General features: G+C 50.5%; 3 protein-coding genes across 7 annotated transcripts in view; 1 reads left to right on the top strand and 2 right to left on the bottom strand.

Moving 5' to 3' along the window:
- The window catches only part of coro6 (coronin 6), a 16,254-nt gene extending 13,221 nt beyond the window's left edge, over window positions 1-3,033 (top strand). Inside the window, exons 10-11 of the mRNA XM_079738837.1 lie at window positions 544-771; window positions 2,829-3,033. Of these exons, the coding sequence (XP_079594963.1) occupies window positions 544-771; window positions 2,829-2,951 (351 nt within the window). The 3' untranslated portion in view covers window positions 2,952-3,033. The remainder of the gene's footprint in view (window positions 1-543; window positions 772-2,828) is intronic.
- A 9-nt stretch (window positions 3,034-3,042) lies between these two features.
- Window positions 3,043-12,600, bottom strand: LOC307077411 (von Willebrand factor A domain-containing protein 7-like). 5 transcript variants are annotated; one of them, XM_079738827.1, is made up of 16 exons: window positions 12,321-12,600; window positions 11,952-12,224; window positions 11,742-11,835; window positions 11,525-11,659; window positions 9,321-9,507; window positions 8,766-8,941; window positions 8,443-8,555; window positions 8,001-8,117; window positions 7,735-7,917; window positions 7,520-7,652; window positions 6,921-7,067; window positions 6,352-6,444; window positions 5,612-5,868; window positions 4,559-4,852; window positions 3,980-4,416; window positions 3,043-3,665 (listed from the first exon to the last, which is right to left on the bottom strand). In XM_079738827.1, exons 1-15 carry the CDS (start codon window positions 12,501-12,503, stop codon window positions 4,021-4,023), a joined length of 2,781 nt encoding a protein of 926 aa, XP_079594953.1. In that variant the 5' UTR covers window positions 12,504-12,600; the 3' UTR covers window positions 3,043-3,665; window positions 3,980-4,020. The 5 variants fall into 5 exon arrangements, with proteins under 5 accessions (XP_079594953.1, XP_079594954.1, XP_079594956.1 ...); XM_079738828.1 differs by having other exon boundaries at window positions 3,043-3,626; XM_079738830.1 differs by having other exon boundaries at window positions 3,043-3,548; window positions 12,321-12,599.
- Window positions 12,601-13,578: 978 nt separating this feature from the next.
- Window positions 13,579-22,500, bottom strand: part of LOC307077533 (von Willebrand factor A domain-containing protein 7-like) — a gene marked incomplete at both ends in the record, with an annotated part of 10,483 nt that continues 1,561 nt past the window's right edge. Inside the window, 10 exons of the mRNA XM_079738961.1 lie at window positions 13,579-14,124; window positions 15,920-16,216; window positions 16,707-16,911; window positions 17,461-17,479; window positions 18,701-18,833; window positions 18,923-19,141; window positions 19,220-19,336; window positions 19,452-19,564; window positions 19,981-20,156; window positions 20,490-20,676. Coding sequence (XP_079595087.1) covers window positions 13,579-14,124; window positions 15,920-16,216; window positions 16,707-16,911; window positions 17,461-17,479; window positions 18,701-18,833; window positions 18,923-19,141; window positions 19,220-19,336; window positions 19,452-19,564; window positions 19,981-20,156; window positions 20,490-20,676 — 2,012 coding nt within the window. The remainder of the gene's footprint in view (window positions 14,125-15,919; window positions 16,217-16,706; window positions 16,912-17,460; window positions 17,480-18,700; window positions 18,834-18,922; window positions 19,142-19,219; window positions 19,337-19,451; window positions 19,565-19,980; window positions 20,157-20,489; window positions 20,677-22,500) is intronic.

Raw genomic sequence — 22,500 nt, 5'->3', positions numbered from 1 at the left:
CCCCCCAGTACCCCTCTCCCCCCCCAGTTACCCTCTCTCCCCCCCAGTACCCCTCTCTCTCCCCCCAGTACCCCTCTCTCTCCCCCCAGTACCCCTCTCCCCCCCCCCAGTACCCCTCTCTCTCCCCCCCAGTTACCCTCTCCCCCCCCAGTTACCCTCTCTCCCCCCCAGTACCCCTCTCTCTCCCCCAGTACCTCTCTCCCCCCCAGTACCTCTCTCCCCCCCCAGTACCCCTCTCCCCCCCCAGTTACCCTCTCTCCCCCCCAGTACCCCTCTCTCCCCCCCCAGTACCCCTCTCTCCCCCCCAGTACCCCTCTCCCCCCCAGTTACCCTCTCCCCCCCCAGTTACCCTCTCTCCCCCCCAGTACCCCTCTCTCCCCCCCAGTACCCCTCTCTCCCCCCCAGTACCCCTCTCTCCCCCCCCAGTACCCCTCTCTCCCCCCCAGTACCCCTCTCCCCCCTAGTTACCCTCTCCCCCCCCAGTTACCCTCTCTCCCCCCCAGTTACCCTCTCTCCCCCCCAGTAACCCTCTCTCCCCCCCAGTCGGACCTGTTCCAGGACGACCTGTACCCGGACACGGCGGGGCCCGACCCCGCCCTGGAGCCTGAGGAGTGGATGGAGGGCCGGGACGAGGAGCCCACGCTGGTCTCCATGAGGATGGGCTACGTGCCCCCCAAGAGCCGCGAGCTCAAAGTGGCCCGCAAGAACGTTCTGGACTCCAGACCCAGCACCCGGCGCAGCGTGTCCGCCTGCGACGCCAACAGCCTGCCGGTGGGTCAGGGGTCAGGGGTCAGGGGTCAGGGGTCAGGGGTCAGGGGTCAGGGGTGGGGGATCAGTTTGGAGGTCACATGTTCTTTTGATTCTGGTCAGCGTATACGTTTACTTCTCCTTGAAGGATACACGTCAGTTCACACTCATCTTGTTCTGCTTGTCTCCTCTGAACTACTCTGCCCCTCAGCTTGTCTCTCCTGCTCCCTCAGCTTGTCTCTCCTGCTCCCTCAGCTGCCCTCTCCTGCCCCTCAGCTTGTCTCTCCTGCTCCCTCAGCTTGTCTCTCCTGCTCCCTCAGCTCGTCTCTCCTGCTCCCTCAGCTTGTCTCTCCTGCCCCTCAGCTTGTCTCTCCTGCCCCTCAGCTCGTCTTTCATGCTCCCTCAGCTTGTCTCTCCTGCTCCCTCAGCTTGTCTCTCCTGCCCCTCAGCTCGTCTCTCATGCCCCCTCAGCTTGTCTCTCCTGCTCCCTCAGCTTGTCTCTCCTGCTCCCTCAGCTGCCCTCTCCTGCCCCTCAGCTTGTCTCTCCTGCTCCGTCAGCTCGTCTCTCCTGCTCCCTCAGCTTGTCTCTCCTGCCCCTCAGCTTGTCTCTCCTGCTCCCTCAGATCGTCTCTCCTGCTCCCTCAGCTTGTCTCTCCTGCCCCTCAGCTCGTCTCTCCTGATCCGTCAGCTTGTCTCTCCTGCTCCCTCAGCCTGTCCCTTATTGCAGTAGCGCCGAGATCGTTTATTGGCCTGTGGCATGTGCCACCGCGACCACTGACATACCATGGCATATGCCGTTCCTGAACGGCATATGCCATGGTACCGTTCAGGAACGGTAACTGCCGTTCAGGTGGAACGGCATATTCCGTTCAGGAACGGTAAGTGGCGTTCAGGAACGGTAAGTGCCGTTCCCAACAATGGTATATGACACCAGCACGCCCCGCCTCCTCCGTATAATTTCGAGATAAGTATTGCCGTAAATGTAAAGCTATATATATTTGGTCTTTATTGACACTATATCACAACATAACGCCGTAAATAAAGGGATTTATACGTTTCTCTTGTCCGTTCTGTTGTTAGGATATGTGCGATCTGTTTGTTGCTTTTGAAATGACAAATGCTTTTGAAAACAGCCGGACTTGCTCCGGTGGCGGTAGTAAGCCTAGCCTTTAATTATCTGCTCGTTCCAATCGCTTCTTCTGATAGCTTGTAACCAAAGACGTCTCCTGTTTGCCTTAAATGGGGTGCGAGTTGATGGTATCCTGTACAACTTCTGCATTTTGTTAGTCTTATTAAAACGGTTTGTGCAACCAACCACACAACAAGACATGATTGCGGCTCTTGTTGCTCTCATCTCTTTCTGCATAACATGCGCGGAGCAAGTCCGGCTGTTTTCAAAAGCATCTGTCATTTCAAAAGCAACAACAAACAGATCACACATATACTAACAGGACGGACAAGAGAAACGTATAAATCCCTTCATTTACGGCGTTATGTTGTGATATAGTGTCGATAAAGACCAAATATATATAGCTTTACATTTACGGCAATACTTATACGGAGGAGGCGGGGCGTGCTGGTGTCATATACCATTGTTGGGAACGCCATTTGCCATGGTATGTCAGTGGTCGCGGTGGCACACACCACAGGCCAATAAACGATCTCGGCGTATCTCCCTTATTGGTCGCAATTCACTGTTCTTCTTTTACCGTCGTACTGTTGATCATCCAACCCTCCTTTCCTTTCTACCTCCTATCCTTGGCTGGTTTCTCCCCCCCCACTCTCTCTCTCCCCCCCCTCCCCCCTCTCTTCCCCTCTCTCCCTCTATCTCTCTTCCCCTCCTCCCCCTGCTCTCTCTCTCTCTCACCCCCTCCTCCCCCCGCTCTCTCTCTCTCACCCTCTCCTCCCCCTCTGTCTCTCTCCCCCACCTCCCCCCTCTCTTCCCCTCCTCCCCCCGCTCTCTCTCCCTCCATCTCTCTTCCCCTCCTCCCCTGCTGTCTCTCTCCCCCCCCTCCTCCCCCCGCTCTCTCTCCCTCTCTCTCGCCCCCTCCGTCTCTCTTCCCTCTCTCTCCCCCCCCCAGCCCCAGGTTCTAGAGCGGTTGCTGGAGGAGCTCCAGAACCTCAAGTCCACCGTGCTGTCTCAGGAGAAGAGGATATGTGACCTGGAGAACAAGCTGTCCCAGTACACCAACGGCACTGCCTGACCACACACACACATTAGTCTGAGTTAGATTCATATTTTTATTTATACCAATGGCTCTGCATTGCCCCCCCCCCCCCCCCTTCAAAGCTCATCTGGAGAGAAGGGATCCATATTCACATTGTTTGAGTGGCAGGCGGATTGGGTGGAGAATATTGATGACATGTTTAGGATTTGTTCAACATTGATCAGTTAATTAATGTCACACACACCCCACACACACACACACACACACACACTCCGGTCTCATAATTTAACCACTGAATAACAACGTTTTCAAACCTCAGATAATATGTAAATAGTGATAAAGCAAAAGGAGAAGTAGAATCAAAATTTGAAAACATAAATGATTTTTGTTTGATCCATAAACAAATGTACATGAGACAAGTTGGAACATAAATAAAAACAATCCTTTTTTTCTAAAGAGACCAATTGCAATCTCTTAATTCTGCTGTGGTGACGTTTTCTGGGTTCTTCGTGAACCCGCTTTGTGTGGAGAGAGGAGCCGCCTCCTTTCAGACGCTGGAACAGATGATGGCCAGCGAGTCGTTCTGGGCAACGCCTTCAGGAACAGGAGACAGTAAGGCCTGCATTACAACGCCTTCAGGAACAGGAGACAGTAAGGCCTGCATTACAACGCCTTCAGGAACAGGAGACAGTAAGGCCTGCATTACAGCGCCTTCAGGAACAGGAGACAGTAAGGCCTGCATTACAGCGCCTTCAGGAACAGGAGACAGTAAGGCCTGCATTACAACGCCTTCAGGAACAGGAGACAGTAAGGCCTGCATTACAACGCCTTCAGAAACAGAACCAGTAAGGCCTGTTTGGTCACTGTGGAGAACCCTACCCTAGCCCTACCCTAGCCCTACCCTAGCCCTACCCTAGCCCTAGCCCTACCCCTAGCCCTGGGACCAGGTCCTGCTGTTAGCAGTTAACCACCGATCGCTGAGGGTCTGCTTTGGTCCCACCCTGCCGTTCCTCTCCCCGTTCCTCAACGTCAGAGTATAGAGAATAAGAAGAGATGGTAGCTACCTGGACACAGCAACCGCACCCAGACCAGGACCCCCCCAGGATCAGACCCCGGCCAGCCAGACCAGCACCAGGGCCAGGACCAGAGCCAGGCCCGAGCCCGTGAGGGCGGCCCCCGGGGACTGGGCCATGGGGTCGGGGCCCCTGGCGCTGTAGGGGCAGGAGCCCACGTTGCCCACGCCGTCCACGGCCAGCAGCTCGGCCTCCGGGAAGCAGCAGGGGGCCTGGTAGGTCACCCGGCTGGTGTTCTGCCCCCCCACGCCCAGCCCCACCACCGCCGAGCTCAGGGTGCCGTTGCCCCGCAACAGCGCCAGCCGACCCACCCCCGACACGTCTGCCACGTCAACCACCACCCTCCAGACCCCCGCCAGGCTGCAGTTACCCCTGCAGGACCCCTCCCGAAGGACCAGGGTGCAGGAGGGGGGCTGGAAGTCTGTCACCTGGAGAGGAGAGGAGGAGGAGAGAAGAGGGGGGAGGAGGAGGAGGAGGAGTTGGGTCAGAGGAGAGGGGTCAGAGGAGAGCAGGAGGGAGGTCACAGCCTCTTGTATATATAGAGGCCGGGCAGCAATAGCGCTCCGTTACCGTGTTGACGACGGAGAAGCGCTCCACCACGTAGTTGGCGTCGGTTCCTCCCGGGGCCTCTGCCTGGATGGTCAGGGTGACATCACTTCCTGACGGGGTGTTGCGGGGCACCGAGAGGGCCACCGTCCCGTTGGCCCCCCCCCCGGCAACCAGCTCCAGGCGGGCGGGGGCGTCCGTGATGAAGCCCCGGTCGTCCGTCACCTGGATGGAGAAGTTGCCTCCCACATCGCCCGTCGTCACGGTGAAGCGGACCAGGAACGGCGTTCCCGGAACGATGATGTTCTCCGACTCAGACTACGGAACAGAGGGAATGTCGAGTCAGGTTAACCTGTATTATATACAGTCTGAGTCAGGTTAACCTGTATTATATACAGTCTGACTCAGGTTAACCTGTATTATATAGAGTCTGATTCAGGTTAACCTGTATTATATACAGTCTGAGTCAGGTTAACCTGTATTATATACAGTCTGACTCAGGTTAACCTGTATTATATAGAGTCTGATTCAGGTTAACCTGTATTATATAGAGTCTGAGTCAGGTTAACCTGTATTATATACAGTCTGAGTCAGGTTAACCTGTATTATATACAGTCTGATTCAGGTTAACCTGTATTATATACAGTCTTGAGTCAGGTTAACCTGTATTATATACAGTCTGAGTCAGGTTAACCTGTATTATATACAGTCTGAGTCAGGTTAACCTGTATTATATACAGTCTGAGTCAGGTTAACCTGTATTATATACAGTCTGAGTCAGGTTAACCTGTAATATATACAGGCTGGTAAAGAAAAGTTCTGTTCATTGGTTAAGGTGAGCTCTGTTCATTGGTTAAGGTGAGCTCTGTTCATTGGTTAAGGTGAGCTCTGTTCATTGGTTAAGGTGAGCTCTGTTCATTGGTTAAGGTGAGCTCTGTTCATTGGTTAAGGTGAGCTCTGTTCATTGGTTAAGGTGAGCTCTGTTCATTGGTTAAGGTGAGCTCTGTTCATTGGTTAAGGTGAGCTCTGTTCATTGGTTAAGGTGAGCTCTGTTCATTGGTTGAGTTTAGGCCTCACCCTGACGGTGATGTTGGAGCTCCGTAGGACGCCGGGGGCCTGCCTCTGGAAGGTCCCACCGGAGGCCCCCCTGCGGCCCCTCACACGGACCCCGAAGGCCCCCGCCGGCACGGCGCTGAAGCGGGCCAGGACCTCCCCCCCGCCCCGGGGCTCCAGCCGGCCCCCCACCGCTCCCCCGCCCAGCGGCTCCACCAGCGCCACCTCTGTGATGGAGGCCTGGGGGGCGGTGAGCGACAGCAGCAGGGTCCCGCTCTCCCCTTGAGGGGCGCAGCTCGGTTCATTCATGACATTAACTCTGTTACTAAAACACTTCAAATATGTACCCTTGATTCTGTACACTCACCTTACCTGTAAGGTTATTTATCCATCAATTCATTTTCTAGGACATTTGTACGTTTAACTACTTCCTGTACATTTCAAAAATGTTATTTATACGATTAAAACAAAATTAACTTTGAGAAACAAATCTAATCTATGTTCCACATGGTCAGGGTTAACGGGGGTCAGGGTTAGGGTTAGAGGTGGTAAGGGTCAGGGGGTTCAGGGTTAGGGTTAGGGTCAGGGGGTTCAGGGTTAGGGGGGGTCAGGGTTAGTAGGGTTAGGGTCATGCTTAGGGTCAGTAGGGTTAGGGTCATGGTTAGGGTCAGTAGGGTTAGGGTCATGGTTAGGGTCAGTAGGGTTAGGGTCAGGGTTAGGGTCAGAGGTGCATGACCTCATTAACACAAGAGCGGACCTCTTACCTGTTCTGGGCCGGGACCCCAACACGTCCAGGCCAGAGAAAGGGCCTTGGGACATCTCCACGAAGTCAAACAGGAAGTCGACATCGCTCTGGCCTGAGGGAAATAAAGTCAGTTAGAACACCAATTAGTAAGAACACCAATTAGTAAGAAAGCCAACTAGTAAGTACACAAATTAGTAAGTACACCAATAAGTAAGAACACCAAACAGACATTAACATAAACATGGGACCATGCACCAGACGTTTCCTTGACAATGCAAGTAAGACATGCTCAGAGATCTGCCGAAGAAGGCAGCACATCTGCTGCACACCAGCATCCATCGCCACACTAAGGAAAGCTCCCTTTCCTCACCTGTTGCATACTGATGCTCAATGTGCAACAGGTGCACAGCCTCACCAGCACCAGATGAGTTCAGACTCAGGCAGGTGAGGCTGCTTAAACCAACACATACACACACACACACTCCACAGGTGGTTTAGGCAGAACATATTTAAAGCATGAGCTAATTATTAATTTAATTGTATTTGTTAAGTTCATAAACAAAAAGCATACAGCCTCTGTTGTCTTACCTGTGACCTTCAGAGTGTAAGGGTTGGATGACACCAGTTTCACAGTCCACTCTCCCACTTGGGAATTTAGTTTCAGCGTCTTTAAATTTCCTACAGACCGGAAAACACCTAATGGTCCGTTTTGCACGGTACTGCTCTGAGACTCGCCTGTTAGAAACATATGTTGGGTAATAAGTTGTATAATTAACCTACAAACATACAATAGATTGTCCATACTAATAGAATAAGGTGAAATATGTTATTAATGGTAGTAGTAATAGGAATGAAAAGCATAGGACGCAATCTTCCTCCAGATCCGGTATCTGACTTTCGGCGAAACAGGTTCCAGGATAAATATGGGGCAAGGCTGACAATTGGCCAAGGTAATTAGATGGCTTAGTCAACAACATAGTCGTCTGTCTGACTTTGCCTAGATAAGCATCCATGCTAAGAATGCAGCCAAGACGATAGAAAATAGGCCAAGCGTCAACGTTCCTGAAGGGGTTGAGTGGGGTGAGGTCGAGGGAGGTTCTATTTGCGGTACCTGAGGGGTTGAGTGAGGGTCTATTTGTGGTACCTGAGGGGTTGATAAAGGACGAGGGAGGTTCTATTCACGGTACCTGAGGGGTTGCTGATGGTAAAGCTCATGGAACCTCCAGTGATGTAAACAGTGAGACTTCGTACGGATCCGTCCACGGGGAACGAGAAGGTCTCATCTCTCCCTGGGCTCCGGGAAGCCTGGAGAAGAGTCACCTGGGAGAGAACACCACAGAGCTCACGCCTCAATGTTTAAGATAAGCTGGCCATCAGAGGCTGATCAGATGTATTGTGTTACCAGGGAGTCAGCAGAGGACTCCGTTATAATGCTGATGGCTTCAGTTAGCTCGCTCTTTGTCACTTCAATAGCCAGACCTCCTGAAGTCTGAGCTAGCTGCCTGTAAAGTAGAGCTTCAGTTGGGGGCCCCTGGCTGGGCGGGCTGCTGTTCTCCTCAGAGGTGCCTGTTAGCATGAAGTTCACCTAAAGAAGGGATGGGTGCTTAATGGATGAACTACAGGTGCCAGACCACAATGTGTTCAGACATCACCAGGGCAGCCTCGTACCACAGTCTGGGTCCTCTCCATCTGGGCGATCACCGGGCCTTTAAGGTTTGTGTCTTTAGCAGATGCGTCCGTGAAGAGGAAGATCTCAGAATCAGAGGGTGCTGCTGTCAAAGCCAACTGTAACACATGGAGGATTCAAAGGTCAATCATGGCACCCACTGCACTCCTGACCATCCCTGGAAGAAGGGATCCCCTACTATGCGTTTCTTCTCAAGATTTCTTCCTTGCTTATTTCAAGGGAGTTTTTTCTTGCCCTTGTGGGGGCTTGGGTAAAGGGGGGTGTCATACATATTTGGCCTGTTAAGCCCTTTGAGACTGTAATTGTGATTAACGGCTATACAAATAAAACTGAATTGAAATGAAAGGGGTTGCAGATAGGAATTCCTCCAATCCTGAAACCTAACAACAGTGGATTGGTGAGGCCCGTGTTGGCGTGCAACACCTTGAGAGCAGAAAGGCTCATCTCAGGGGAGTCGCCGCCACCGTGGGCCGTCAGTGCATTGAGTTGAGTCATGAAGGCCTTTGAGTCGGTTGTTCTCATCAGCGGCCCAAAGCCTGAAGTTTGGATTGAGATGGGGAACAACACAGCTGAATGTCAACACAAGACAGAGATATGAACGTCACAAGTTTCCAGGGAATGAATGTCTAACATTTGAATTACCACTCCTTCTCTTCAGAACCAGTTTTACAGAAGAAAGAGATATCAAAGCAGATACCAAACATAAGATAAAAGACACAACATTCCAAGTTTCGGTGGATTCCTACCCGGATCCGTGAAGGGAACGAGGATGTAGACCGAGGGCTCGTCGGGCGTTCCCTCTTGAGTGGTCACCAGCATCTCTGTCGCCGCCTTCACCGCCTGCAGGTCATCACTCATGCTCCCCGAGGTGTCGACCACGAAGACCAGAGCCTTGCTGGAGCCGCTGAACACGCCCATCATCCTGAGTCCGCAGTGGAGGGACCGGCATTAACAGGCTTCAACAACAGTAAACCCTCCCTGAGCCCCGGTAGGACTCCTACCGTAGGAGGTCCTGGTCTAAACCCTCCCTGACCCCCTGTAGGTCCCCTACCGTCGGACGTCCTGGTCTAAACCCTCCCTTGGCCCCGGTAGGCCTACTACTGAAGGAGGTCCTGGTCTAAACCCTCCCTTGGCCCCGGTAGGCCTACTACTGAAGGAGGTCCTGGTCTAAACCCTCCCTTAGCCCCGGTAGGCCTCCTACCGAAGGAGGTCCTGGTCTAAACCCTCCCTTGGCCCCGGTAGGCCTACTACCGAAGGAGGTCCTGGTCTAAACCCTCCCTTGGCCCCGGTAGGCCTCCTACCGTAGGAAGTCTGTTTCCCCGGCAGCCTGCGCCACGTCGGCCAGCAGCTGGGCGGTGGCGGCGGTGGCCAGGCGAGCGGCGTCCCGGTGCAGGTGCCCGTGGCTGGCCGAGTCCGTGTCCTTGTTGATCCCCCCGCGGGGCTCCAGGGTGCTGGTCTGGTCCAGGCCCCCGCCGTGGCTGCACTTCCCTGTTCACCGTCGGTACAGAAAGAAGAACAGATGGATTAAGCTTCGTTATCGGCCGATGAGATTATACTTCTCAGGGTTGGGGCAGAGGAGGGTTGGTTTGACTCCCAGACAGAAGCTACTGGGTTCAGTTCCCGTTATGACGTCGGCCTGTGGACTAGCGCCCTGCGTGGGACTGCTTTCTTCATCCCTCTCCTCCCCCCCCCCCCCCCCCCACTGAATTTATGAACATTACCGCCCGCAACCGCAACGTGTGTTACCCTCCCGCCCGCTCCCGCAGTGTGTGTGTCCACTCCCATACGCATCCACAAAACTCTGAGAACTTCTGCCCGCACGATAATAGAGATGCATTGAGTATGTGTCTTCTCCCGTCCCGCAGGAGAATACACGTAATTGTATAGGCTATTATTAAAAAGATTCATGGCGTTGTTTGTCTCGTTTCCCTGGCCTGCATGTTTTTTGACACGGTTAAGGGTAGTGCTCCTATTTCATCAAAATTCAAGTGGCTGCCAACGCTAACCCAGCTTGCTTCTGCAGTTGTTTTCTCTTTTAGGCTACATGCCGATCCCGCAGTGTTTTTCATTTGCCGCCCGTTCCCACCCGCAGTGGAAAGTTCAAACCGCCCGATCCCGCAAGATTTCTGTTGGTTCCCGCGGGACCTGGCGGGACCCAACGCAGCGCTCTACTGCGGAGCTCCTGGAGCCAGAACCCCCTAGCCCAACGCCTCCTTCATCAAATTCATCTTCAATCAAAGCAAGTCTGCCAAGTAACAAAGTGACTCATTTGCATCACATCATGACAGGACTGTTTGTCAACCTTGACCGTTGACCCCTGAACCTGACCCAGGAAGTGTAACACATGGTACTATTCCCCCTGACCCTGACCCAGGAAGTACAACACATGGTACTATTCCCCCTGACCTTTGACCCTGACCCAGGAAGTACAACACATGGTACTATTCCCCCTGACCCTGACCCAGGAAGTACAACACATGGTACTATTCCCCCTGACCCTGACCCAGGAAGTACAACACATGGTACTATTCCCCCTGACCCTGACCCAGGAAGTGTAACACATGGTACTATTCCCCCTGACCCTGACCCAGGAAGTACAACACATGGTACTATTCCCCCTGACCCTGACCCAGGAAGTACAACACATGGTACTATTCCCCCTGACCCTGACCCAGGAAGTACAACACATGGTACTATTCCCCCTGACCTTTGACCCTGACCCAGGAAGTACAACACATGGTACTATTCCCCCTGACCCTGACCCAGGAAGTACAACACATGGTACTATTCCCCCTGACCCTGACCCAGGAAGTACATCACATGGTACTATTCCCCCTGACCCTGACCCAGGAAGTACAACACATGGTACTATTCCCCCTGACCCTGACCCAGGAAGTACAACACATGGTACTATTCCCCCTGAGCCTGACCCAGGAAGTACAACACATGGTACTATTCCCCCTGACCCTGACCCAGGAAGTACAACACATGGTACTATTCCCCCTGACCTTTGACCCTGACCCAGGAAGTACAACACATGGTACTATTCCCCCTGACCCTGACCCAGGAAGTACAACACATGGTACTATTCCCCCTGACCCTGACCCAGGAAGTACAACACATGGTACTATTCCCCCTGACCCTGACCCAGGAAGTACAACACATGGTACTATTCCCCCTGACCCTGACCCAGGAAGTACATCACATGGTACTATTCCCCCTGACCCTGACCCAGGAAGTACAACACATGGTACTATTCCCCCTGACCCTGACCCAGGAAGTACAACACATGGTACTATTCCCCCTGACCCTGACCCAGGAAGTACAACACATGGTACTATTCCCCCTGACCTTTGACCCTGACCCAGGAAGTACAACACATGGTACTATTCCCCCTGACCCTGACCCAGGAAGTACAACACATGGTACTATTCCCACGGTAGAGCCGGAGGAAGGCACTCTCCCCGAGCGCACCAAGCTAGCGGTTAGAAGCAGACGTCCTCACCAGGTGGTTTTGTGGAGACCAACGGCACGATGGCAAAGTACCCCGAGGTCAGGACCCCCTCCCGCAGGACGTCCTCCAGGATGTTGTCAGAGCAGTCCTCGCCCACACAGTTCCGGCAGGTGGGCCGGCTCTCCGCTGAGGACAGAGCGCACCAGGTTGGGTCAGTGAGGGGATGTTCAGTCTCTGTTCCCGAACTCAGAACCCAGGATCCCCTCACCTGCGATGTTCCCCAGGTCAGCGTCGGTGCGGAGCAGGCTGGGATGTGGCGATCGGTTCCCCAGCTCCACCCAGTTGCTGTGGCTGTAGAAGTCCTTGAATCACAAAGTCCCAGGTGAGATGGGGGGCTGTTGGTACCATGGGTACTAGGAGCAACAGAGCATCAGTCTGGTAAGTCTGGGGGATTGATATGGGGGGCGGGGGGTAGTACCTGTAAGGGGTGTAGAATCTCTCCCAGGATCTCTCTGGCTGTCTCGAAGTTGCCCTCTCTGTTGCTGGCCTTGACGGACATCAGACCCGTCGCGATGATTCTCCTCCCGCCAAGAAACATCTCGTCGTCGAAGTGGAAGCTGGCGTTGAGGGCGTGGCGGAGGTCCACCCGCACGTTCCTAGCCGTGATGCCAAAGATGGCTCTGCGGAAACTCTTTGAGGATTCTGCCGAGGAGCATGCAACTGCAACGGCCCCTGCAGTCAGGGGCCGTGGCTACACACACGTAAACGCACACAAATTAACACATACATATGAGGGTAATGAACATAACATTTTAAAGTGATCAATTCGCAGGCGACGCTTACTTACAGGAAAGGTAAAAACTGTTCCCACGGATTGTGCAATATCGCGGCAAGCCAGAAGCGTGGCACTTAATATTGCCTCTTCAGTTATATTCTGGTGATTCAGGGAATTCCCGGGCAATATGGCAAAGCCGAGAGCCCCGGGGTTCAGCAGAACGCAACAGACAGCGAAATACGAAGATGATCTCATTTCATAGACAGCGCTGAGCCCTCGGGAGAGTAAATGGACTATCGAACACGGTTGGAGACATAATGAATGTGGTGTCGCCAGAAGCGCACCACGCCTCCGCCCACGCCATCCTAATAAGGTGTAGCAGCCTTCAGCTGTTGACACTTTACTTCAGGTAACACATGGGACGTTCATTCCATTTAACCGTGAGAAAATAGATTTCAAATATCTGTTTCATTCACATACCGCTTTTGTCCGGAATCTCACTTACTTTTATAAAATCGTTACATTTCTACCGTGTATCGAAATTTCGTCCTGCCTTTGAAACTGCCACACTTAAAATATGTCGTCAGCCCGGTTTTCGCACAGCTTATTGAGCGCCTCTCTGCCTTCGCGCGTAACGATAATCTCCAAAGCAACCGCAGCGCAACTCTGTGTCCAACAACTCTGCTGACCTCTGACTCCTGTACTGCATTGATCACTGCACTACTGCCAACACAACATCTAATAACAGTACCAATACACTGTAGGCCTACTGCCTACACATTAAATAATTACAGGTCAAAAGGTGTTGGGTCCCTATTTCCCCAACAGATGCTTATCAGGACTCTGGAGCGTAAAGTCATCACAAGCCCCGGACACTGTATGATTGACAGATAAGCCTACCAGTTGGTACAGTTCACTGGTAGTATCGGAGACTGGTCTATCAAGAAGACGTGGGTGGGCACAAGACTTTAAACGGCTTGTAATCCCATTTAAACTGTGCTCTAAATGGTAGGCTTTTAAAATGTATTTAAATTGAATCTTGGAAACCTGCAGATACGCTGATCGGCCCAGAGCTCCGCCCACTGTCGGCTGATCTGAGCGCAGTCGTAAGGAACACAAAAACAACGATTCTCATTGGAATGTGAAGAAAAACAAGCAGACCAGTTCTCCAAATCATCTGTTTTATGAAAGACTGTCCGCAAACCCATGGTTTGGTAACCCATGGTCAGTGAACATACAAAACCATTAAATCAATTCCACCCCTTTACACTTCACACACACATGGTTCTATTCCAGTAGACAGAACCGGCAGAACTAGCAGAACAAGTGGTCAACGCTGAGCCAGCGTCATCAAAACCATCATGGCAGCCTGCCAGAGGTAATAAGGGTGGGGCCTTATCGCCGCCGCCGCTGCTCCAGAGGTCGCCGTCGCTCCAGCGGTGGTCGTATCGCTGGGGGTCAACAGGGTGGAGGTCCCCGAGGTGGGGGTCCCCTGGGTGGGGGTCCCCGGGGTGGGGGTCCCCGGGGTGGGGCCCCTGGCGGTGGGGGTCCCGGTGGTGGGGGTCCCGGTGGTGGGGGTCCCGGCGGTCCTGAAGCTGCTGAAACAGGTCCCCACGTTGCCCGCCTCGTCGGTGGCCACCAGCTCCAGGTGGGGGGAGCAGCAGGAGGCGGTGTAGGAGACCAGGGTGACGGCCCCCCCGGGCCCCCGGCTGGAGGTCAGCGTGCCGTTGCCCCGCTGGAGGGACAGCAGTGGCTCGCCCGGGCTGTCAGCGTCGGTCAGGTTGGCCGTCATCTCCCAGGTGGACTGGGAGCACTGGGAGGGGCAGTCAGCCCTGAGGCTGGTCACCTGACACACCGGACGACTGTGGTCTGTCACCTGGGGGGGGGGAACCCAAACACAACGTTCACCTGATGGACCTCCTCTCCAACCTACTTTTGGATTCTTTTATTTAGACCTTTTATTTAGCACTCTACTATACAGTGGGGCAAAAAAGTATTTAGTCAGCCACCAACTGTGCAAGTTCTCCCACTTAAAAAGATGACAGAGGCCTGTAATTTTCATCATAGGTATACCTCAGCTATGAGAGACAAAATGAAAAAAAGAAATCTAGAAAATCACATTGTCTGATTTTTTAAGAATTTATTTGCAAATTATGGTGGAAAATAAGTATTTGTTCAATAACAAAAGGTCATCTCAATACTTTGTTACATGCCCTTTGTTGGCAATGACAGAGGTCAAACGTTTTCTGTAAGTCTTTACAAGGTTTTCACACACTGCTGCTGGTATTTTGGCCCATTCCTCCATGCAGATCTCAACTCCCTCCAAAGATTTTCTATGGGGTTGAGATCTGGAGACTGGCTAGGCCACTCCAGGACCTTGAAATGTTTCTTACGAAGCCACTCCTTCGTTGCCCGGGCGGTGTGTTTGGGGTCATTGTCATGCTGAAAGACCCAGCCACGTTTCATCTTCAGTGACCTTGCTGATGGAAGGAGGTTTTCACTCAAAATCTCACGATACATGGCCCCATTCATTCTTTCCGTCACACGGATCAGATGTCCTGGTCCCTTGGCAGAAAAACAGCCCCAAAGCATGATGTTTCCACCCCCATGCTTCACTGTAGGTATGGTGTTCTTTGGATGCAACTCAGCATTCTTTCTCCTCCAAACACGACGAGTTGAGTTTTTACCAAAAAGTTATATTTTGGTTTCATCTGACCATATGACATTCTCCCAATCCTGTTCTGGATCATCCAAATGCTCTCTAGCAAACTTCAAACGGGCCCGGACATGCACTGGCTTTAGCAGGGGGACACGTCTGGCACTGCAGGATTTGAGTCCCTGGCGGCGTAGTGTGTTAGTGATGGTAGCCTTTGTTACTTTGGTCCCAGCTCTCTGGAGGTCATTCACTAGGTCCCCCCGTGTGGTTCTGGGATTTTTGTTCACCGTTCTTGTGATCATTTTGACCCCACAGGGTGAGATCTTGCGTGGAGCCCCAGATCGAGGGAGATTATCAGTGGTCTTGTATGTATTCCATTTCCTAATAATTGCTCCCACAGTTGATTTCTTCACACCAAGCTGCTTACCTATTGCAGATTCAGACTTCCCAGCCTGGTGCAGGTCTACAATTGTGTTTCTGGTGTCCTTTGACAGCTCTTTGGTCTTGGCCATAGTGGAGTTTGGAGTGTGACTGTTTGAGGTTGTGGACAGGTGTCTTTTATACTGATAAGGAGTTCAAACAAGTGCCATTAATACAGGTAACAAGTGGAGGACAGAGGAGCCTCTTAAAGAAGAAGTTACAGGTCTATGACAGCCAGAAATCTTGCTGGTTTGTAGGTGACCAAATACTTATTTTCCACCATAATTTGCAAATAAATTCTTAAAAAATCAGACAATGTGATTTTCTGGATTTTTTTTTTTCATTTTGTCTCTCATAGCTGAGGTTTACCTATGATGAAAATTACAGGCCTCTCTCGTCTTTTTAAGTGGGAGAACTTGCACAATTGGTGGCTGACTAAATACTTTTTTGCCCGACTGTATATATATATATATATATATATATATATATATATATGTATTCACATAAAGTCATATCATTATTTAGCCACAATGAAACACCGTGAATCATCCTTCCATTCATTACCAGCAAACCAAGTTGATCAATGGTTAGTAACCTTGGTAACGATAGGAAACCTCAGAACGAGGTAGTTGGCGTCGTTGCCCCCCGGGGTGCGGGCCCAGAGGGTCAGGGTGACCGCCGTCCCACTGGGGCTGCCGGGTGGGGCCCTGAGGGTTCCGGTGCCTCGGGCGGAGCCCGTCCCGTCCCGGGGCAGCAGGCTGGGGAAGGCCGAGGCGAAGCCCCGGTCGTTGGAGGCCTGGATGGTGAAGTGACCTCCTGCCCCGCTGGACTCCACCCTGAAGGGGACGGAGAGGACCCCCCCTGGCTCCAGGGGCCCGCCGCCCACTGAAGTCTGGGGGGGGGGGAACACCTCATATACCTCTCTGATCTCTCCGAACCAGCTCACCTCAAGCACTTCACATTCACCCATTCATACACACATTCACCCATTCATACACCCATTCACCCATTCATACCCCCATTCACCCATTCATACCCCCATTCATACACACATTCACCCATTCATACACCCATTCACCCATTCATACCCCCATTCATACACACATTCACCCATTCATACACACATTCATAACACATTCACCCATTCATACACACATTCATGAACACATTCACCCATACACACATTTACCCATTCATACACACATTCATAAACACATTCACCCATACACACATTCACCCATTCATACTCCTGAGATGCCTTGCTCAAGGACACCTCTACTATCACTTTAGCAACCTTCCAGATACAAGTCAATCCGCTAGTCAACCACGCCCCCTCACCGTTATAGCCCCGCCCCCTCACCGTTATAGCCCCGCCCCCTCACCGTTATAGTAACGCCCGAGGCTCTGACGCGGCCCCCCAGCTGGCGTTGGAAGGCGGTGGCCGGCCCCCCCGTTCCCCCGGCCCGTCCCATCACCAGCACCACAAAGCCCCCTGAGGGGGCGGAGTCAAAGCGGGCCAGGAAGTCTCCTCCCCCCAGAGCCTCCAGGGTCCCGTTCACCCCCCCCCAGCCAGCGGCCTCCACCAGCCTGACGGAGCTCAGCCAGCCGGGGTCAGGGGTCAGCCAGCCGGGGTCAGGGGTCAGCCAGCCGGGGTCAGGGGTCAGCGAGCCGGGGTCAGGGGTCAGTGAGCCGGGGTCAGAGGTCAGCGTCAGCAGCAGCGTCAGGCTCCCTCCTGAAGGAACCAATACTGTATATGATATATACTGCATAATATGATATATACTGTATATATACGATAATAACATACTGTATATGATATATACTATATATATACGATAAAACCACACTGTATATGATATATACTGTGTATATATATGATAACAACATACTGTATATTCTATATACTGTATATATATAACACCATATTGTATGTGATATACACTGTATGTATATACGATAACACCATACTGTATATGATGTATACTGTATATGATATTAGATATATAGGATATACATCAGCATATTTATGTCCTCAAGGTTTACCAGCTGCAGGACGGTTCTCTACAACATCAAAGCCTTCAGAAGCTCCCTGGAAGAACTGCACAAAGTCAAAGAGGACATCGACTCCACTCCGACCTGGGAATCAGACCGGAGACTGGAGGTCAAGACAAGTGTACTGAAGGGCAGGACACTCAGAGGGTTAAGGTTCATGATGGACAGTTTGGATTCATTACATTCATGAACATTCATTTTATATATATATAGATAGATATGTATTTATATGTATGTACAATTTATAAAACCTGAAAAAATATATGCGATTTATAAAACAAATAGATAGCAAAATAAAGCCGGCTTGTCTTACCTACGATCTTCAGAGAGTAAGGGTCAGCTGAAAGAAGCATGATCTCCCAAACTCCGACTGATGGAATCATCTGCAAAGTTCTGAAATTACCCACAACCGTCTCTGTTGCTAAAGAGTTATAAGGGCTGTCCATAGTTTGTGAAACACCTGTTGAAACAGATAATCCCAGATCAATTCAGGAGAAAGATAATCACAGATCAATTCAGGTGACAGATATCAGAGATCAAATCAACTGACAGATAATCCCAGATCAATCAGGAGAGAGATAATCACAGATCAATTCAAGTGACAGATAATCACAGATCAATTCAGGTGACAGATATCACAGATCAATTCAACTGACAGATAATCACAGATCAATTCAGGTGCAGACTAATAATTGCTCATGGATTGAACAATGTCAACATTGTGTTCAGGGTATGCAAGTGTTGGATCAACGGCAAAATGATGGGTAGCTGAAAAACATTCCTACAGATGCGACTACAAGAACATATTCCATTTACAAATTGTAGGAAATCTTTATAAATGCTAGAGTTACATCCTAAGAAAATGTAATATATCCCAGACTTTACACTTACCCTTTACACTTATCCAATTCAGCACAGACTTTACACTTACCCTTTACACTTATCCAATATAGCCCAGACTTTCGACTTGCCCTTCACACTTATCCAATAGAGTACAGACTTTACACTTACCCTTTAAGCTTATCCAATGTAGCCCAGACTTTACACCTACCCTTTACACTTATCCGATATAGCCCAGTCTTTACACTTACCCGGTTCCACCGTTGTGCAGTGGGAGGAGACTACAAGATGGTGAGGTTAAAGTTAAGGACACTCCCAGTGATAGAGTTACCTTAGGGTCTGGTGAGGGTAAAGTTAAGGACACTCCCAGTGATAGAGTTACCTGAAGGGCTAGTGAGAGTAAAGTTAAGGACACTCCCAGTGATAGAGTTACCTGAAGGGCTGGTGAGAGTAAAGTTAAGGACACTCCCAGTGATAGAGTTACCTGAAGGGCTGGTGAGAGTAAAGTTAAGGACACTCCCAGTGATGTAAGCAGTGAGGTTTCCCACAGACTCGTCCACAGAGAAGGAGAAGGTCTCATCTCTCCCTGGGCTCCTGACAGCCTGAAGAAGAGTCACCTGAGAGTAAGAGAACACAACAGAAGACGTTGTTTTATGTTTAAGCTCAGCTAGCATTTGAAGCTGATCCACTTGGTTGATGGGGTTACCACAGAGGCTGCAGAGGTCTCTGTGACGAGGGCCATGGCCTCGGAGAGCTGCCTCTTCTTCACATGGATGGCCTGACCTCCTGAAGCGTGGGCCAGATCCGTGAAGAGTTGGGCTTCAGAAGAAGACATTTGACCGGTCGGTCCGGCCTGGCTCTGCCCGCTCACTTCCCGATGGCGACGGAACGAGAACTGGAACGGACCGGTGAGCATAAAGTTCACCTAAAAAACAAACGGCAGTTCGATGAGAAGAGTCAAATGTTTTTAAGTATAATAAGACCAGTATCGGACGCAACCTACCACTGTCTTGGTCCGCTCCATCAGCGCCAGCACTGTGTCTGTGAGATGAATGTCTTTTGCAATTCCATCAGTGAAAAGGAAAATCTCTGAACCAGGAGGCGCACCCGTCAAGGCCAACTACAAAGGAGAGCAGAGCTGGGAGTGAAGTCCAGCTTCTGGTTTCACCAACAACAATGAGAACAACAGCAAGCTGATCTGAGTCCCTCTGAAAGAACATCCAGACCCGGCATACCTGCAGCCCGGACAGGGCCAGCTCAGGGTAGTCTCCTCCGCCAGCCGCCGTCAGGTTGCTCAGCCAGGCCTTGAAGACGTTGGGGTCTGTGGTCGTCATCAGGGGACCGAAGTCTGTCCACAGGTCAGATGGAAAAAAAACAGACTAAATAACTGCTTGTAAATGATTCTGTATCCGTTTAGTGGATTGCCATTTTTTTTCTCAGTTCGATAAAGCTATGTCATCTGCCATTAATCAATCAATCAGTCAACCAAGCAATCGATCAATCCAGGAGTTCTTTCTCTTTCCAATGAGGATGAAGGAGTGCTCCGTTAGATGAAGAGGAACTGATGTGATTGTGTGCTCTACGTTTTAAACACCCGCTTCCAAGTGGTGCAGATGAACGCAAAGACATGTGAGGTACGGGCACAGAACAATGACCACAGCCTCCTACCTGGACCACCTTCTACCTGGACCTCCTCCTACCTGGACCTCTTCCTACCTGGACCACCTCCTACCTGGACCTCCTCCTACCTGGACCTCCTCCTACCTGGATCACTGAAGAGAACGAGGAGGTAGAGCGACGGTTCGTCAGGCGTTCCCACTCTGCCGTCGACGAGCGCTGCGGTGGCGCTCTTCACAGCAGCGATGTCGTCGCCCATACTTCCTGTGGAGTCAATCACAAAACACAGAGCTCTGCTGGATCCCTTGGAAACGCCCAGCATGCTGAGCGGAGAGGAGACATGGAGAAAGGAGCATTCACTGTGAGGTTACTTCTAGACCAGGTGGCCAAAACGTTCACACCACATGACAGGAATACCCAAACAAAAAATATCGGATTGCAATAACATTTGAGCTTTTGCCGAGATGATGCTAAAATCTGTTAATAAATGTAAATATATCTATCATATCTCTACTTTATCCCTTCTGACTAGAGTGTGTTCTAGGAGGGGTGTGTTGGGGGCCACGCCCCTGGACAGGGACTTAAGTGCACCTTAAGGGCGAGTAGAGGGTGACTAGTCTGACGCCAAGCAAACGAATAGTGAACAGTCTGCGTACCGGAGGAAGTCCTTGTTCCCGGCCGCCCCGCGGATGTCGTCTAGCAGCTCGATGGTCGCGGCGGTAGCAAGCCGCGCGGCGGCGTGGTGCGCGTGTCCGTGTTCGGCCGTCGGCCCGTCTTTACTGATCCCACCCATCGGCTCTGTGTTTCTCGTTTGGTCGAAAACTCCTCCATGGCTGCACTTCCCTGTTCGGGAAGAGGTGACCCATCTTAAAGGAGATCATGTCCTTCTGTCCCAGCAAAGTTAACTCAGGACGATTCGAATCCAACGTCTTGACTCCACTGAGCTCAGAACACCTTAAATCCATCCATGTTATTTTGTTTAAATGTGCGGTGTGTAGGATTTGGCTCCATCTAGGGGTGAGGACTCAGATTGCAACCAACAAAATACCACCCTGTTTCTGATTTGTTATCTACGCCATTTTCTAGGTACACTTTTAATGAAAAGCTGGAGATAACAACAGGGAGACCCACACCAGAGCTAAAATTAGTTCAGAAAACCAAAGCTTTTGAAAGGCATTTCAACTCCACCAACTCAGAGGCGGAGCCAGACTTTGTGTACATCCGGGGCTTAGCCCAGAGGGGGGTCTGGGATCCTCCCCCAGAAGAATTTGAATTTCTAAAATGCAATTTCCTGCATTCTAGTCCATTTTAGGGTGACCTGCTGGACATTAACAAATCCTAAATCTCTGAAATACCAGTGTATTATCATTATCAATTTTATTTTATTTTAATTTAAAATAATAATGATAATGCACTGAAGTATTATACATATGCACACAAATAAGTACTACATTGTTTTAGGGGTTTGTCCGCATCTATCACTCTGGTAGAACTCGTTTAAAAAGGGGTCAAAGTTCAATGAACGTGGATATGGACGCAAACTGAAAGTCAACAAGACGGTCTAGCACCAGCCACGCATCGGTAACATCGGTAACATGTTGGCTGCTGGTCGAACAGCGAATGCAGCAACGCGATATCTGTACATTTCTTATCTGAATCGTTAATAAAGTTTGAGTTTATAACAACCGATATGTCAGACATGGATATTTTTTACCTCTTCATGATATTCAGTGGACCTCAACATTTAATTTAAGGTAACATTTGGTAACACACAGCACTGTACAATATTGTCTGAGACAGAATCGCCATCAGAAAAACGGATTTCTGACATTTTAAACAACGCTGGTAATCTGTTTTGTGTGAAAGGAGTAATTATCATAGCAGCCTAGCTAGCCGAGGCAGGCTAGTTAGCACTAGCACCAGCACATCAAGGTAATCTCACTGAGCTGAAACATTTGACAGGTCATTGGCAGGGGCTGCTGCTGCTACGGTATCACTGGATGTTGGTTTAGAACAATAATTTCTATAATTTCTATTCTAATTTCTATGTCAATGGTAATGTTTGTTACACACCCTGAGGCTACTTTAACAAGACTGCTGAGAGACGTGGATGGTTAGAAAACGTCACGTTGTCCTGGCAACCGTTCTAAACAACCGAACGAGCGATGGCGTTTAACATTGCTTCCATGTGTTGTTGCTTTCAAAATGAAAATAAATCATTTTCAAGAGGTGAAAATCACTAACAGTCGAAACATGAGGGAACATGTCAGGGTTGTCATAACTTCAAAAGCTTAAAAAAGATCCGGGGCTTTTGACGTGAGATTCAGTCCCGAAAGCCACCCCCAAGCTCCGCGCATGCTCCAACTATCTCGATATCTGTGGCTGACGCGATTAGAAAGCAGCAAAAGCTTTACTGTTGGTGTTTGATTTGTCTGCTGTCTATATACAGTTTATGTCTATATATATATATATATATATATATATATATATATATATATATATATATGTCTACATATATGTCTATATCAATATATATGTAAATATATGGTCAGAGGGTTTAAGAGTCGGGTTCACTGCTGGTTTTCCACGTGTCGTGTTGAAGTGAACGAATTTTGTAATTTAGTAATTTAGTCTGTAAAACTATTGGTCACAGATTACATAGAGCAG

The sequence above is a fragment of the Pollachius pollachius genome (genome assembly GCF_949987615.1).
Source record: "Pollachius pollachius genome assembly, chromosome: 6".
Taxonomy (NCBI): Eukaryota; Metazoa; Chordata; class Actinopteri; order Gadiformes; family Gadidae; genus Pollachius; species Pollachius pollachius.
This window is presented reverse-complemented; position numbering and strand designations above follow the sequence as displayed.

Bases quoted from the DNA above. Each gene is read 5' to 3' on its own strand.
- LOC307077411 (XM_079738827.1), bottom strand. From the start codon at position 12,503: ATGAGATCATCTTCGTATTTCGCTGTCTGTTGCGTTCTGCTGAACCCC. The intron at 9,508-11,524 runs GTGAGGACGTCT...GACGGTGAACAG, and splicing joins GGTCTCCACAAAACCACCTG to GGAAGTGCAGCCACGGCGGG. The intron at 8,942-9,320 runs GTAGGAGGCCTA...CTGCGGACTCAG, and splicing joins GGGGAAACAGACTTCCTACG to GATGATGGGCGTGTTCAGCG.